Consider the following 15,624-nt stretch of genomic DNA (forward strand, 5'->3'; position numbering starts at 1 on the left):
TAAAAAATAAAACTATCAATAATAGTCTGAACAGCCTTTGTCTTCTCATTGTATAACTTACAACACAAAGTGTATGTCTTTTCTAAGCCTTGATGAACTGTCATACCCCCTTCTAAGTTTGGTTCAACTTCCAATATGTTATTCCCTGTACTTTCAGTCATGAAATACCTGAGACTTCCTTTCATGTGAAGATTTTTGCCTGTATCACTTCCTCTAAAACTTCTTTATCCTTTTTATCACAATAAATTTCCTCATTTATGTTGACAAGTTCATCTGGCTGCATATCTAGAGTCTCTCAAAGGGAAGCTGTGTCAACGTTCTCACAAGTCAGCTATTTCTTCTATTTACATTTGGTTCAAATGCCACTTTCAACAGCACCACTTTTTGTGTCTTTGCTTCACTTTCATCTTTATTGGCTAATCCCCTCCTTCAGTTACCTATTTTTATAAAATGTCACATGGGTTTCAAGGAGACAATACATGCACCCGCTTTGCTGTCTATTCATAAACTGAGTAATCGATGTGTGGTGACCAATTGCTGACAGATTTTAAAAGAAATGATGCAATTGGCCACTGATCATGATGTGCATGTTATTCATACAGTAATCTATGGCTTAAAGAGCTCTCAGCAAAGCTGGTATTTTACACAATTATGTGGTTAATGTATCATGGTAACTGATACATTAGATGTTGAGGGAGCATAATATTTAATTAAACAGTGGTAACTGAAATTCATATATATCAAAGCCATGCAAAGTGAGGATTGTGTAAAAACAGTTGAGGACATTATTCAAAAGGATATAGTGCACTGACTAAATGATAAACCTTATGCTTACTAATCACATCGTATCAATTGATGACCTCAGCTGTCATAGGAAGCATAGGAGAGCTTTACTTCAACCAGCTGCATGGGCTGGTAAACACTCACAGATCACTCGTTATACTCATGTCAAGCTGTGGTGAAGTCACAGGTTTCTTTTTTTTTTTTTTTTTTTTAATATATTTTATTGAGTTTTTTACAGAGAGGAAGGGAGAGAGACAGAGAGTTAGAAACATCAATGAGAGAGAAACACCGACCAGCTGCCTCCTGCACACTCCCCACTGGGGATGTGCCCGCAACCCATGCACATGCCCCTGACCGGAATCGAACCCGGGACCCTTCAGTCCGCAAGCCGACGCTCTATCCACTGAGCCAAACCGGTCTCGGCAAGGTTTCTTAAACTGCTTTGGCTTGTCCCATATTTACATAATTATATTTACATCAGACCAAAAAAGATAGATACATCCCAGCTAAGGATGTTTTGCTTTAGGACTTCATTCTTTATATAGGCCAGCCCACTAACTAAGCCCAACAGCAAACCCAAATCCTCAGAATAAAAGGCCTTTGACTCACTTTCTTGGGATTAGGAACAAGAAAGTAAAATGACAAAAGGTAAAATATCGAATTATGGAATACTTGAGTCCAGCGATCCCCATCAAAGCACAGTACAGACGTAAGAGTGCGCTGGCTTTCACAACATGCTCTTCTTTCAGCCCCGAGTACACAGACACGTGGGGCTCGGTCTCCGCGTCCGCCTCGTCCGCGACGCGGGTGCTTCTCACTGTGGGAAGGATGCCGGTCAGCTCCAGAAGCAGCTGCCGTCGCATCTGCCACAGGACAGAACTGCTGGTCTCTCTCTTCCTCTGTAAGAAATATGAGCCACAAGAAGAAGCAAGCATGGGACACTCAGTAAGTCAGAAGGAAGTTCAAACAGAGCTCCCCAGGGAAACACTTGAAATTGACCCCTTTAAGGAGGCTGTTGTAACTACAGAATCTCATTTTAACCAATCGAGCACACTCAAAATTCACCGGTTCATTTCAAGAATACTCCACTCATCCTAATTTGGATTGGTTGTACAGAATACACTAAATTAAGTACAATTTGAATTGTAAAACATCATCTAAAATGGTATTTTCAAATATATATCGACTAATGGAGTCACATGTGCTATAGAAGTGCTCCTATTTTGGAGACACAGACCTTGGGTTTAAACAACAGCTCTGCTATTAGTGAAGTATGCTTAGGACTCTGCAGATTCCCAAATGCTTTCAGGGAAACCAGTAAAAAATGTGTCCTTAACCATTTGTACGCCGTCAGCGTCTATAGGCACAAGCGGCAGACCTTTTTTAATTAAATTCAAAACATCATGGCAGTTAACTGGTTAATAATACTAAGACATTATTCGCCTTTTTTACTATTATTTTTACTATTATAGTGCAGTTCTCCAACAGTTTCTATGAAACCAGACGTTAAAGAGATTTGCAAAAATGTAAAACCACCACCACTCTCATTAATTTTTTTTTTTTTTTGGAAAATATGGCTATTTTTCATTAAAAGATGTTATGTTCAGACTGAATAGATTATTATTTTTAAATAAATATTTCAAATATTTGTTTTCATTTCTAATCTGATAAATAGCGATAGATAAAAGCACATAAACAAAAGCTCTTTGGTTTCCTCAATGATTTTTTTAATGTTAGGAGGGTCCTGCAGCGAAGAAATTGGAGAACCATTGGTCTAATGACATCATTCTCAAAGTGTTTCTTCCTCTTTTACTAATTGCCAAAATATCCTGATCCTTGACCTATATAAATATTTATCCCTCACCTGTTGTCCATTTCGGATAAAAGTTCCAAACCAAGTCCGGACTTTCGCATTTGTTCCAAGAAGCAAACCACTAACAAAACAAACCAAGTCAGTCACTCCATCTTCACTAACTTCATTTTTAGTATGATCCAATGTCAAAGCTACTCCAAGGCCTGGCAAGTGACATTCTTCCACCTAACACAGCACAGAAAACAAACTGAACTCAGTATCATAAGGAAAAGAGCCAGGATGGTTGAGAATAAAGCCTCTAAAGCAGTGGTTCTCAACCTTCTTCATGCCGCAACCCTTTAATACAGTTTGTCATGTTGTGGTGACCCCCAATTTCATTGTTACAAATTGAACATAATTAAAGCAGAGTGATTAATCACAAAAACAATATGTAATTATATGTGTGTTTTCCAATGGTCTTAGGCGACCCCTGTGAAAGGGTCGTTTGACCCCCCGCAAAGGGGTTGCGACCCACAGGTTGAGAACCGCTGCTCTAAAGTTTAGAGGAAGAAGTATCACAAAACATAAAAACCCAGAGAGGAAGGTAATACATCCAGGATATAATTATAATTTTCTACAAGATTCCAAAACCGCCAAAACCGGTTTGGCTCAGTGGATAGAGCGTTGGCCTGCAGACTGAAAGGTCCCGGGTTCGATTCCGATCAAGGGCATGTAACTGGGTTGCAGGCACATCCCCAGTAGATTTGCAGGAGGCAGCTGATCGATGTTTCTCTCTCATCGATGTTTCTAACTCTCTATCTCTCTCCCTTCCTCTCTGTAAAAAATCAATAAAACATATTTTAAAAAAAAAAGATTCCAAAACCATCTTGAGAAGAGTTCCTGGTCCTAATATAATATCTTTTGTCTCATAAAAATAAGACCTCTTACCACCATGCCTCGGACCTTGAGGGCCTGAGAAGGATTCATTTTACATAAAAAGCATAAGGCATCTGTTCTGCGCCTTCCTCCAAGACTTTCTTCATCCTGTCGTTCTCCATTTTTGATCAGGCCTCTACAAACTGAACATTGAATAGCCTCTATTACTTTAAGCTTTGTAAGTAAAAAGTTAGAAAAAAATTTTCAGCCTTGAGAAGCAATCATTTATGCAGATTAGACACTACAGAAGAAAAGGGTTAGGAAACTTGAAAGCATAGTAAAAGAAACTGGTAAAAATAAAGCACAGAATTTAAAAAAAGACTTAAAATATGCACAGTGACGTGTGGGACAATATCAAGGAGCCAAAAAGAGAAAGGGAATAGAAGACAAAAATATATTTGTCCAAATTTGATGAAAATTAAAAACACAGAGAAACTCCATAAACTCCAAGCAGGATAAACACAAAGAAATCATATCCAGATACATCATAATCAAATTTCTGAAAATCAGTGATAACAAAGAAAATAGCCAGAATAAATAAATACATAAATACGTAAATAAAAATAGCCAGAGGCAAAAAGAAACATTATATACAGAACAGAAATAAAAATCACCACAGAGAACAGAATGACATCTTGAAAGAGCTAAAAGAAAATGTCAACCTAAAATTTTATACCCAATGAAAATATCTTTCAAAAAATGAAGGCAAGCCCAGCCCGTGTAGCTCAGTGGTTGAGCGACAACCTATGAACCAGAAGGTCACAGTTCGATTCCCAGTCAGGGCACACGCCCAAGTTGCTGGCTCAACAAACTGAAAGGAAATCCACAATTATGTCTGGAGATATCAACATCCTTCCCTCAGTAACTACTGGAACAAGTAGACAGAAAATTAGTAAGGACAGTGGTTCCAAAGGGCTTTTACATATCATGTGATAATCTCTTAGAAATGTAAGAGAAATATCAGTATCTCCATTTTGTAGATGTGAAGTATCTTGATGGCAATCACATAAAGAATAATTGACAAAGCCAGAAATTATAACCCCCAGATTCAGTGCTTTTTTCCTCCATGGCTCCCAATTCCCAAATTACCTTACTCAATAATGTTTTTACTTTCATATCACTTAGACCCAAATAATAATCTTCAATCACTAGTAGTTTGAAATAGACATGAAAAATTTAAATTGATTTTTCTTAATTTCTACCCTATACTTTTCTGCAAACTGATAGCAATAAGGCTAAAAAAACAACGGCCTAATTGCTGGTATTTCTGATTACAGATACCATGCATTGGCTGCTCCCTGGCTATTTCACAGATATATGTCTCCTCTCCTCCTTGCTCCCTGAACACTGGGATTATATCTTCTAGTCCTTTGGTATTTTTTATTGTCATAATATAGCACCGGTGCCTAATAGCAAAAAAAAAAAAAAAAAAAAAAAAAAAATTTGCTACATACTCACTGTACTTAAAATGTTAATCTCAACGCAATTTTGAAACCTCTAAACACAATTTTTCTAAAATTAGTGCACACTAATAAACTTTCAAAAGACAAAAAATATCAAAACCCCATAAATGTTTCTTCTTAGCTCAAACAGAGGTCCTTACATGCCCAAGTAAATCTCTTCAATATCCCATTTCAAAATTATATTTACCTTCATTGAAACTATCAGGAACATTGGCCACCAACAGACACAAGAACCAGGCACCATTTCTAACATGTAGCAAGGCTTCAGCTACATCAACTATAGGAAGCAGGGAAGGGAGCTCTATGAGAAAACAAAGGCAGCGTTACTACTGAAGAGTGACATTTCACTGCATTTACATTAAACATCTTTTGACATTTCACTGATGTCATTTAAAAGCAATTAAGGCAATTTATTTTTACAGTCTAGAGTTTAAGTGTCTAGTAGGACAGCCACCAACCATCTGTGGTTATTTAAATCTAAATTAAATTAAATTAAAAATAGCTCAGTTCCACCCAGATAGTGTAGCTAAATGGTTGGGCATTGACCTATGGACCAGGAGGTCACAGTTCAATTCCCCATCAGGGTACATGCCTGCATTTGTGGGCTTGGTCCTCAGTGTGGGGCAGGTGGAAGGGGGGAGGGGAAAGAGGGAGGGAGACAGAGAGAGAAAGAAACATTGATGTAAGTGATACACATCAATTGGTTGCCTCCCACATGCACCCTGATCCAGGCCAAGGATTGAACCTGCAACCCAGGAATGTGCCCTTGACGGGGAATCGAACCCGAAACCTTTAGTGTGCAGACTGACACTCTAACCACTGAACCCACTGATCAGGGCTTTTTTTTTTTAAGTTCTCACCCAATGATGTATTTTATTGATTTTAGAGAAAGCAAAAGGGAGAGGGAAAGGAAGAGGGGGAAAAGAGAAGGAGAGAGAGAAACAACTGGTTTCGAATCTGTGACCTTTTGGTGTGAGCTCCAATCAACTGAGCCACACCAGCCAGGGCATACTATTAGTCATTTTTTACTTAATTTTTTAAGGTACATTCCAAGTTAAGAAGTGATACAGTATCATTTAACAAAAAACTATAACTGAAATGTATCTTAGCATTCATTACAGTACCTGCTTGTAAAATACAAAGTACATCTGCAGCTTCCTCCAAATAGACTGGACTCTCAAATAGCTCAGATGACTTGATAAAAAATTCTCCACTGCAATCAGATACCTAAATTAAATATATATATATGTGAACTCTATTAATTTTAGGTAATTAATTAAATTCCTTACTAATTTTGTAATTATTTGTTCAGCTTGCACACCACGTCTCTTAATATATCATTAATACACAGCATCAGAATATGCAATATTCCATAAATTTGAACCAATGTAAGCAATTAACAGTCACATTAATTATTATTCAGACATGACAGTATGGGTTTCTATAATTTATGTCTATATAAATACTTGGAGACATCTGGAATTAAAGATAAGACAATCCAAAGAAATGAACTAGAAATGCTACCTACATAAGTTGTAGCTGAAAAAAGAAAAAAAAAAACCTGTAAACTTAAAGTAGCATAACAAATATAAATTCACGTTCAATGCTGAATGAACTGTGAGAAAAACAAAGAATAAAAATGTAAGTCAACAAAAGTACCTACTAACTTTTTAAAAACCTTCCTAGAGTAGTTTTATCACCACATTTCCTATATGCCAGAAACATTCCACAACAGAAAGGTCACTTATTTTATTAGAGACATCAAGTGAGGTTATTGAGAAAAATATGTAGGAGAAATATTGGTTGAAATTAAAGACTTTTCATATAATAGAAAAGAGTAAAATAAAATAATTATAATAGAAAGAAATTTTTAAAAGATTTATAACATATCTTAAAAACTATCTAAAATTGATGAGCCCCTCTTCCCTTACCAAGTATTTTATTTAGAAACAGAATTTCGGGGGGCGGGGGGGGGGTTGGGTTTCTCCACAATTTATAAAACTTGATTATAAATTAACTGACCTTGAAATCAAACAGTAAATAACTTTTCCCCTAAAACTTTGGGCCTAATCCCATTTAAGCCATCTTACTATGAAGATCTAATTTAGTTCTTTGTATGATAGACCCCTGACATTCACAAATTTAAAAGTCAGAGTTTCAATTAGCCATAATTACCCACAGGTGCATAACCTAAAATAATCTATCATTTTGCTGACATGAGAAGTTGAATAGCCTTTACTGTACAGAAGCAATTCAGTCATCTAGTGAGTAAGGCTAGTCAATGACCTACATCCAATTCAGCTTTGATATTCCCTACTCACTGTTATATAGAGGTTATTAATACTCAGTGTCTGAAAGAACTGTGTACATTTTTCAGTTATACATCACAACATTTTATGGAGGAAACTGTACCCTATATGGTATAATCAAATTTGGTAATCTTATCTAATTGTCAAGAAGCCATTGTATTAATTCCATATAAAAAAAAATTCCTATGCTGGAGAACACAGAAGAGACATACATAAGAGAAAACAGTAATAAGAGAAAGAAAGCCTTTAAGGCAGGCATTTAATAGCATGTTCCTTTGAAAGGAACACACTTATATAACCAATAGAAATATGTGTAGAAGAGGATGCATCCTGCCTGCCTTCTTGTCTCTGCTTCATGCATATTTTGAGCTGTAATTCAAATAAATGTACCTTGTTCATAATTGCCAACAGCTCACTAAGCACAAGACGCAATCGACGAGGTGAATCACTGTGTTCAAACTCTAATGTTAGTCCATGCTGCAGCTGTGATACCAGGATGCTCTCTCCAGCACCTCCTCCAAGTTTATGCCTAATAAAGTACAAATGTGTAAATCAACAATTATGAGAACAGTGGCATAGAATAACAAAAAGGTTATCTTTTATTGAAATAATCTACAAAAGAATGTATGAACTCTATTCATACATTTCATGAATGTATGAAAATTACTTCTGAATTACTACTTAGTTTGCCTATCTATTTCAGGAATTTACAACCAATGTAAAGGCTCCATCACAAATGATAGTTAATACCCACTTTCATTAACAACAGTGGGGCATTGTTGGATTCACAATGGTCAGGGACGAACAAAACCTCCGCCCAGAGACTCACATTGGAGGCTCCACGTAAATTTAAAAAACTTCTCAGATGATTCCAATAAATCCTTCTACTCTAGGGGAACTTACTCTACCCAGTAACTGGCCTAATCAGTTTAGACGGAATACAATAGTGTATGTATCGAAACGTCTCTACACAACATTTTATAATACGGAAATTCAAAAGAGTTTTAACTGTAAGTAGAAAGAAAACTAAGTAAAATACTCTCCAAAGTTTAGACTCTCAATCTTCTCTTTTTGGCGTGCATCCAATAAAAAGCCCACAAAGCTCCAAAAGATATTTGATTCCTTCTTTTTGGCAAGCCCAAGTAAATCCCAATCTGCATATTGGATAACATAACGTTACCGAAGCTGCTGTTCTTTGCTGGCATCCTGTTCCAAGGCATGGAAGTCCACAGACAACAAGGCAACAATGGAGTTGACAGCTTCCACTCCCGAGAGAAGGCGAAGAATGAGTTTTTTATCCTGGGCCCAGCTTTGGCTCTGGTCAGCAGGAGCACAAAGTGCCATCCGCACCAAGCAGGGCAGGAGAAGTCTTAATTCTGGGTCACTTAACGATGCCAAACGAACAACATCCACCTTCTGCATTGCCTCAAAAGCAAAGGGGCTGACAAACTGAAGGCTTGTACACTCCGTCATTGTCACTATTGGTCCTAATGACTAAAAAAAAAAAAAAAAAAGTAGGGATGTAACTCCCACACGTGTGAACACCCTCTTTTTAAGTACCCTGGAAAATGTGGTTTATCTTAATAGGCCGCTGTGTTGGCAATCAGTTCCTGGAACAATTAAAGGCTCCCTACATTTCTACGGCCATCTGGAAAATGAGAAAGAAAATAGTCTATTAATGTCTCTTCTAGCCGTAGGGATTTTCTGTTCAAATACTCTTAGTTTGCAAAGAAGGAATACGAAGCAGAGAGATTAAGTAACAAGCCCATAGTATTATTACTAGTTAGAGGCAAAAGCCAAGCCTGAATCCTCATCTTCTATATCTCAGCCCAAAGCTTTCTCCATGACACCGGTCCTCTGAGGGCCACACGTAAAATATAAATAAGCCGACGGCACGGTGAAGAACGCTCCCTTTCTGTCCCTCTCTAACCCTAGCCAACAGGTTAAAGAATGTCAGGCTTCTCTTTCCACGCTGCAGGAGTCGGCGTTGGTCAATGGCCTCAGGAGCCAAAGGCAATGTCAGATCCAAATCTCTGGAGGCCTTAGCACCATCCCGTGTGCCCTGGGTGAAAACCAGCTGTGGAGGAGGGAGGTGCAATTAGCTATGGGCGACAGATGAGTCCCACTCGGGCACTTCTCTGTCCTCAGGAGTAATCAGAGGCATTAAACAAACAAACAAACAAAAAAAACAGGGGTCAGAAAGCCAATGCCATCATGGGTACCAGTCGTGGTTAGAAACGCTGCTTTGCTTTTAAGCTAGAGGAATTGGCCTTCGCACCAAGGGGCGGGCTGAGGGAGCAGAGGCGCCCTGTGTGCTCATAGGTCTCGCCCCCGGTGTAACGAGAACCAACCAGTCCCTCGGGCTGAGAAAAGCGGGCGGGCTGCCGACCCGGACCAGGGGACGCGCTGAGGTCCGAGAGGCGGAAACTTCAGACCTTCGGTTCTGCTCTCCAACCTCCCGGGATCCCACCCACATCCGCGTCCCAGAGGCGGGACGCAGTAGAAATCGAGAGCGCGGTCCGAAATCGGGCCTAGGCGACCATCTGGACTCCCCGACCCCAGCGGTGCCCTGAGCCGACCCGGGCTCCCTGAAGTCTGACGCCGGGGCCAATCGGGTCAGCGGCGCGGGGAGGGGGGGGGGGGGGGGGGGGGCTGGATGGGGCCTCCGCGCAAAGGCAGAACCCAGGCCGAAGGGAGCAGAAAGCGGAGGAGACTGTTTCAACCTGCACCCGGCACCTTCATTCATCCCCAGCGTCTGGCTCCCGTCGGCCACCGTACTGGACTGAAAGGAAGAGAGGCTGCGAGAGGAAACCCAGAGACGTCGGCGCGGACACCCGGGTGCGCGTGCGCGGCTCCGCCCCTTCCTCCCCCGCTGCTGGCTCCGCCCACTCTCCCCTCAGGAGGGTTTAGAACTCGCTGTCAGTCTATTTCCCTGACTCTACCCGCGGTGTCATTCACCCCCTTCGAGCTGCAGTTTCGGCTTCACCTGGCTTAACGTGGGTAAAAGAAGTGTTAAAATTGTCCCCACTGTTCTCTGACCGGAATAGACTGTCCTCTTCTTCCGTCTCTGCCGATGCCCTCCTGCACCAAAGTTCTAGAATCCCAGGATTTGTAGGAAAATTTAAAAAGTAATCTAATCTCGAGCCTTCCTTCCCTCTCGACCTCACACACAGTCAGCGGTTAAACCTCTCATTTCAGGGTTCCTACGTTAGGGTCTATGGATCCTTAGAGCGCGATGAATGGAGATTCGGGAATTCTCTGGAACCTGCGGAAATTGCGAGTTGCTTGGCATGTCTTCTAGAAAGAGGGTCCAAAACTTTCAACAACTCAAAGAACACTGGTCTCCTAGAAAAGATTGCGAACCACTCCTCTGTGTGTTTCATACTATCTCCAGTGCCTGGTTCCGTCGTCCTGTATTTAGCACCTTCTATTTACAAAACATTATGCCCGGAGTTGTAAACAAAAATATTTGACAGAGACAGTACTTTATAGTTACCAAGGCTTTGACAGAGAGATGATCTCTTTAAAAATAAGGGCTGTGCTCTGGCCGGGTTGCTCGATGGTGAGAGTGTCTGCCCGCACACCAGAGGGTCCGGGTTGGATTCAGTTCCAAGGCACAGAACTGGGTTGAGGCTTCCACCCCAGGAGGAGTATGGGAGGCAACCAGTCAATGTGTCTCTCTCACATGGATGTTTCTCTCTCTCCCTCCACTCTCTCTGAAAATCAATGGGGAAAAAAATCCTCGGGTATTAATAACAACACAAGTAATAATAATAATGTCTGCTTTCAACATGAAAAATCAGCAAAGGAAGAAATGAACTAACGTGTTGCAGCGTTTCTCAGACTTTTTTCCACCGGTCCCACAGTAATACATTCCACACTGTTCCTCAAAACACACATATGCATATGTACCCACATTTAAATGGAAACAGGTATCTTATGAAATAATACACATACTATATGTAATGTATTCCATTCTACTTTAAATTGCTGGTCACTACATACAAATTGATTTCATAACTATAATATTGTTATTTTTAAGCTGATATTTATTAAGGAGTTATTTATTGAACACTTGCTAGGCACTAGTACTTTATAGCTATTATCAGATTTAATTCTCTGAGGTAGATAATATTCTCCATTTGAAAATTGTGGAAATTGAGAGAGGTCAAGCAATTTAATCTCCCTGGATGGTTATTTCACAGGAAGAGTAATTCAAACACTGATTTGGGGGAACAATAGAAGAGCAGGTGGATGTAAACTGGTTTTTAAGATCTCTTTAAATCTAATTGTTTATGATCCTGAAATCATTAATGGAGAAACAACATGCAGATCCATCTTGATCAACAGAGAACAGCAAATCATGTCTAGCCTGAACAAGATAGCGAGAGTGTGATGGTGACAAGTGCTGACACTTGTTTTCTTTTTTTTCTTCTCTTCCAATTCTAATCTCAGTATCACCACCACCCAGAGTTGCTCAAACCAGAAACCTGTAAGTCATCCTAGACTCCAGCCTCTTCCCCAAATAGCCACTTAGTCAGCAAGTCTTTCAAATCTGCATTGTAATGTTTGCCAATGAAATCATTTTGACAATCACAGAGAAACAGACACCCTAGTGAAAAAGACTTACTCTAAAACTTTTGAGTTTTAGAGCTGCTTTCTCTGAGATTGATTACCTAACTGTACTACACTCAATTTATAAAGGTGTTGCAGCCCACATTTTCAATTAGGCAGATTCAGAAACTTCTAGAATGGCAAATAATGCTACAAATTAGCCCAAACATTTAGTTGCCTATAAAACACAAAACCTTAGATTATCAGTGGAGATTCTTATGTATTTGCTTCACCCTTTTGTGATTATAATTATCCCTTTTTAAGACCAATGTAGCACTGAGGTTCATTACCATTTCTGTCCACATAAAAATGTATTTCATCAATTCTGTGATTATTTTTTTCACATTTTAATCTCTCTGAAATTGGGATGTCTTAAAATCAATAGTGTTAAATTGTACCTAGCAGCATTTTATTTTTAGTGACACATAAAATAATGTCTTACAATTGCTGGTGTCTTAGGTTTGATGAAACATATAGTGTGGTTCCTATACTTTTAGGTTGAAAGAGAAGACTCCTTCCTGGATGAAGTAAACCTCTGAATGGCTTGCTTTGACTTACTGTTTTCTACTTGAACTACTTTTTAATCAGACTGGGGGGAAAAAGAAAAAACAAAAAGACGTTACCTACTATGTTTCAGGAATACTGGGTGCTTTTATGTAGATTATTGCTGAGTAAATGAACTTCAGGAAATTAGAAGATGAAGGTATTGAAAGGAGGACCAATGTTCTTTGGAAATAGAATCACAGAATTTCAAAAGTAAAAGGATCTCAGGAGACATCTAGCTCGTTTTCTCAACGGGCCTCTTTTATCTTGAAAGATTTCTTCCATTGTTTCAGCCTGTCAAGATGTTTTGGTCTCCTTCTACACTGGCTATCTGCTTTGGCAAACAGTTCATATCTTCATTAATTTTATGGATAAATGTTGAAGAGAATAGTGTCCAGCCAAGTTCTATAGTATAGCATTAGAGACCTCCAGACTGATACAGCCTCCACCAATCAAGCCTCTTTGGTTATGATTTTCAACTATTAAGAAATCACCCAACTACTTTAATCAACCAATGTCACCCCAATAAAATCAATAGAAGCAAAATAAAGAAATCACCCCAACTACTAAAACAGTCCCCTGCTTGGAGATAGTGTTGATTTTTTTAAGGTGGCACTCAAAAGGCAGAATTTTTCATGGTCTGACTTCTCTCTGGCCTGGACGATGGCCAATATTCCACCATGGTGCCTACATTTTAGTTATTTTCAGCTGCTTGTTTCCCAAATCCTTCATGTTATTCACTGTTCCTTCTGTGTGGAATGCCTTTTGTTATTTTTATGTCTCTGTTCTTTTTAAAAAATATATTGATTTCAGAGAGGGAGAGAGATAGAAACATCAATGATGAGAATCATTGATTGGCTGCCTCCTACATGCCCCCTACTGGGGATTGAGCCTGCAACCTGGGCATGTGCCCTTGACCAGAATCAACCCCAGGATCCTTCAGTCCACAGGCTGGCGCTCTATCCATTGAGCCAAAACAGCTGTGGCTCCTATGTATCTTTTAAGTTGAAGTGTTCCCTTGCTAAGAAATCTTTCCCTGGCAAACTACCTGTCTTTTCATTAGATTTGAGCATCCTCCTTCAATGCTCCCAAGCCACCCTTTACTTTCCTTCCATCATAGTACTTCACATTCACACTGTAATTGTTAGTGCATACATGACTGTCTCTCCCACCAGAAAGTAAGTACTTACTTTGAGGGCAAGAGCTATATTTTATTTCTTTGCCCTTAGTATAGTATGTCACTTAATATTGGTTCGTTGAATTAATGATTTAAGCGTAATACCAAACTCATCTTGGATTCTCTTCCTTTTTTGTTTTTGCTTATATGGAAACCTTCAAATAACTCAGGGATGTGGGGGACTGACTTATCTGATCCAGCTTTTAATAGAGGAATATACCCTTTATACCTTGTTAGTAAGCAAAGCCTGGACATTTTACTTAACATGCTGAAGAGATGCTTCCTACTAAATGTCAATGTTTCTCTAGAAACTGTAATACTTCAAAAGTTATTTATCCTAAATGGTTTGAGTAAAGTTCAAACTGCACTTCTAAAGTGGATGTTCTGCTTCTATATTCTTAAAAAACTACAATACACTCCAAATATTTTTAACAATTCTGATTGTAACAATTCTGTCTCGTGCATATTTTGATAAAACCATTAAACAGATCAAAATTGTCAGAACAGCCCTAGACGGTTTGGCTCAGTGAATGGAGCGTCGGCCTGCGGACTGAAGGGTCCCAAGTTTGATTCTGGTCAAGGGCATGTACCTTGGTTGCGGGCACATTCCCAGTGGGGCATGTGCAGGAGGCAGCTGATCGATGTTTCTCTCTCATTGATGTTTCTAGCTCTCTATCCCTCTCCCTTCCTCTCTGTAAAAAATCAATAAAACATGTTTAAAAAATTGTCAGGACAAATTGTAATTTTGATTCTAGAAGTGTGGTAAATGTATGTATACTTTGAGTAATAATCTGATACTATTTCAAGTCACCTCAACAAATTAACAAATACATTGATCTATGGACATAATATGCTACTGGTATTAAGAGGTCAAGAGAATTTCCAATATACTAATTCCTTCTAGAACATTTTAAAATGTTCGCCATATTTCAGAGTTTTACCTCTCAATCTGTAGTTCTTAAATCACATGGAGAAATCTGACAGGAAATTTGATAAGAAAAGATTACAGGAGCCCGGCCAGTGTGACTCAGTGGTTGAGGATCGACCCATGAACCAGGAGGTTATGGTTTCATTCCCGGTCAGGGCACATACCTGGGCTGTGGGCTCGATCCCCATTGTGGAGCATGCAGGAGGCTGCCAATCAATGATTGTCTTTCATCATTGATGTTTCTCTCTCTCTCCCTCTCCCTTCCTCTCTGAAATCAATAAAAATGTGTTTGTTTGTTTTTTAAATATTACAGGAAAGGGATTAACTAGCATTTTGAGCTTTAAGTCTTGGGTTTTGCCAAGATGTAGCAGAATGGGTCATAATGTATTTGTGCCCAGCCAGTGTGGCTCAGTGGTTGAGCATCGAAGCAGGAGGTCAGTATTCCATTTCCAGTCAGGGTACATGCCCGGGTTGCAGGCTCGATCCCCATGTGGGGTGTGCAGGAGGCAGCCGTTTAATGTTTCTTTCCTTCTGCTAACATGAAAATAATATATATTTTTAAAAACTTTATTTGCTTAATGCAGGCAACATGTCTATCTCTAAGCAGGTTGAATTCTTAACAAGTATCAATACCTTATGCATAGTACAAACAAGCATTTGGTTTTGCTTTTAAAGGAAAAAACTTATTTCCTTCCTGTAGTAAGCCACTCAATAAGATTTTTCAGAGCTTGGTATTCAATATTGAAAACTACAAACAGTACAGAAAGATTACACCTAGTTGTACAAGTGAATACCACCCCCTCCCAAGAAAAAAGCTTGATTTGCATAGTTATTTTTAGTCAGACACTAAACTATAGTAAAAAAAAAAATATATAGAATATAAACTGTGAGACAAAAATTAAAAGTTGTGACAACATAATGTATACACTGAGTGGCCAGATTATTATGACCACCTGACGTTCGTAGGCAAATTAGCCGTTCACTGCATCGTATGGGATATGGAAGCTGAAGGCCTGTTTGAATACCTTTGCTGTCTACAGTTACCAAGATAAAACGTCTCCAATTTGCACAGGCACACA

General features: G+C 39.2%; 1 protein-coding gene across 5 annotated transcripts in view; it reads right to left on the reverse strand.

Annotated features, from left to right (window-relative positions):
• The window catches only part of INTS2 (integrator complex subunit 2), a 45,413-nt gene extending 35,286 nt beyond the window's left edge, over positions 1-10,127 (reverse strand). For 2 of the 5 annotated variants that reach the window (XM_006770227.2, XM_015568128.1), the window contains exons 1-8: positions 10,007-10,127; positions 8,464-8,770; positions 7,674-7,812; positions 6,099-6,201; positions 5,162-5,275; positions 3,524-3,654; positions 2,648-2,821; positions 1,456-1,682 (exon numbers count right to left, since the gene is read on the reverse strand). In XM_006770227.2, the coding sequence (XP_006770290.1) occupies positions 1,456-1,682; positions 2,648-2,821; positions 3,524-3,654; positions 5,162-5,275; positions 6,099-6,201; positions 7,674-7,812; positions 8,464-8,770; positions 10,007-10,025 (1,214 nt within the window). In that variant the 5' untranslated portion in view covers positions 10,026-10,127. Of the gene's footprint in view, positions 1-1,455; positions 1,683-2,647; positions 2,822-3,523; positions 3,655-5,161; positions 5,276-6,098; positions 6,202-7,673; positions 7,813-8,463; positions 8,778-10,006 lie in introns of all 5 variants that reach the window. The other 3 variants (XM_006770228.2, XM_015568126.1, XM_015568127.1) reach the window with 3 other exon arrangements.
• Between the last annotated feature and the right edge of the window lie 5,497 nt (positions 10,128-15,624).

Source organism: Myotis davidii, unplaced genomic scaffold (genome assembly GCF_000327345.1).
Source record: "Myotis davidii unplaced genomic scaffold, ASM32734v1 scaffold684, whole genome shotgun sequence".
Classification (NCBI taxonomy): Eukaryota; Metazoa; Chordata; class Mammalia; order Chiroptera; family Vespertilionidae; genus Myotis; species Myotis davidii.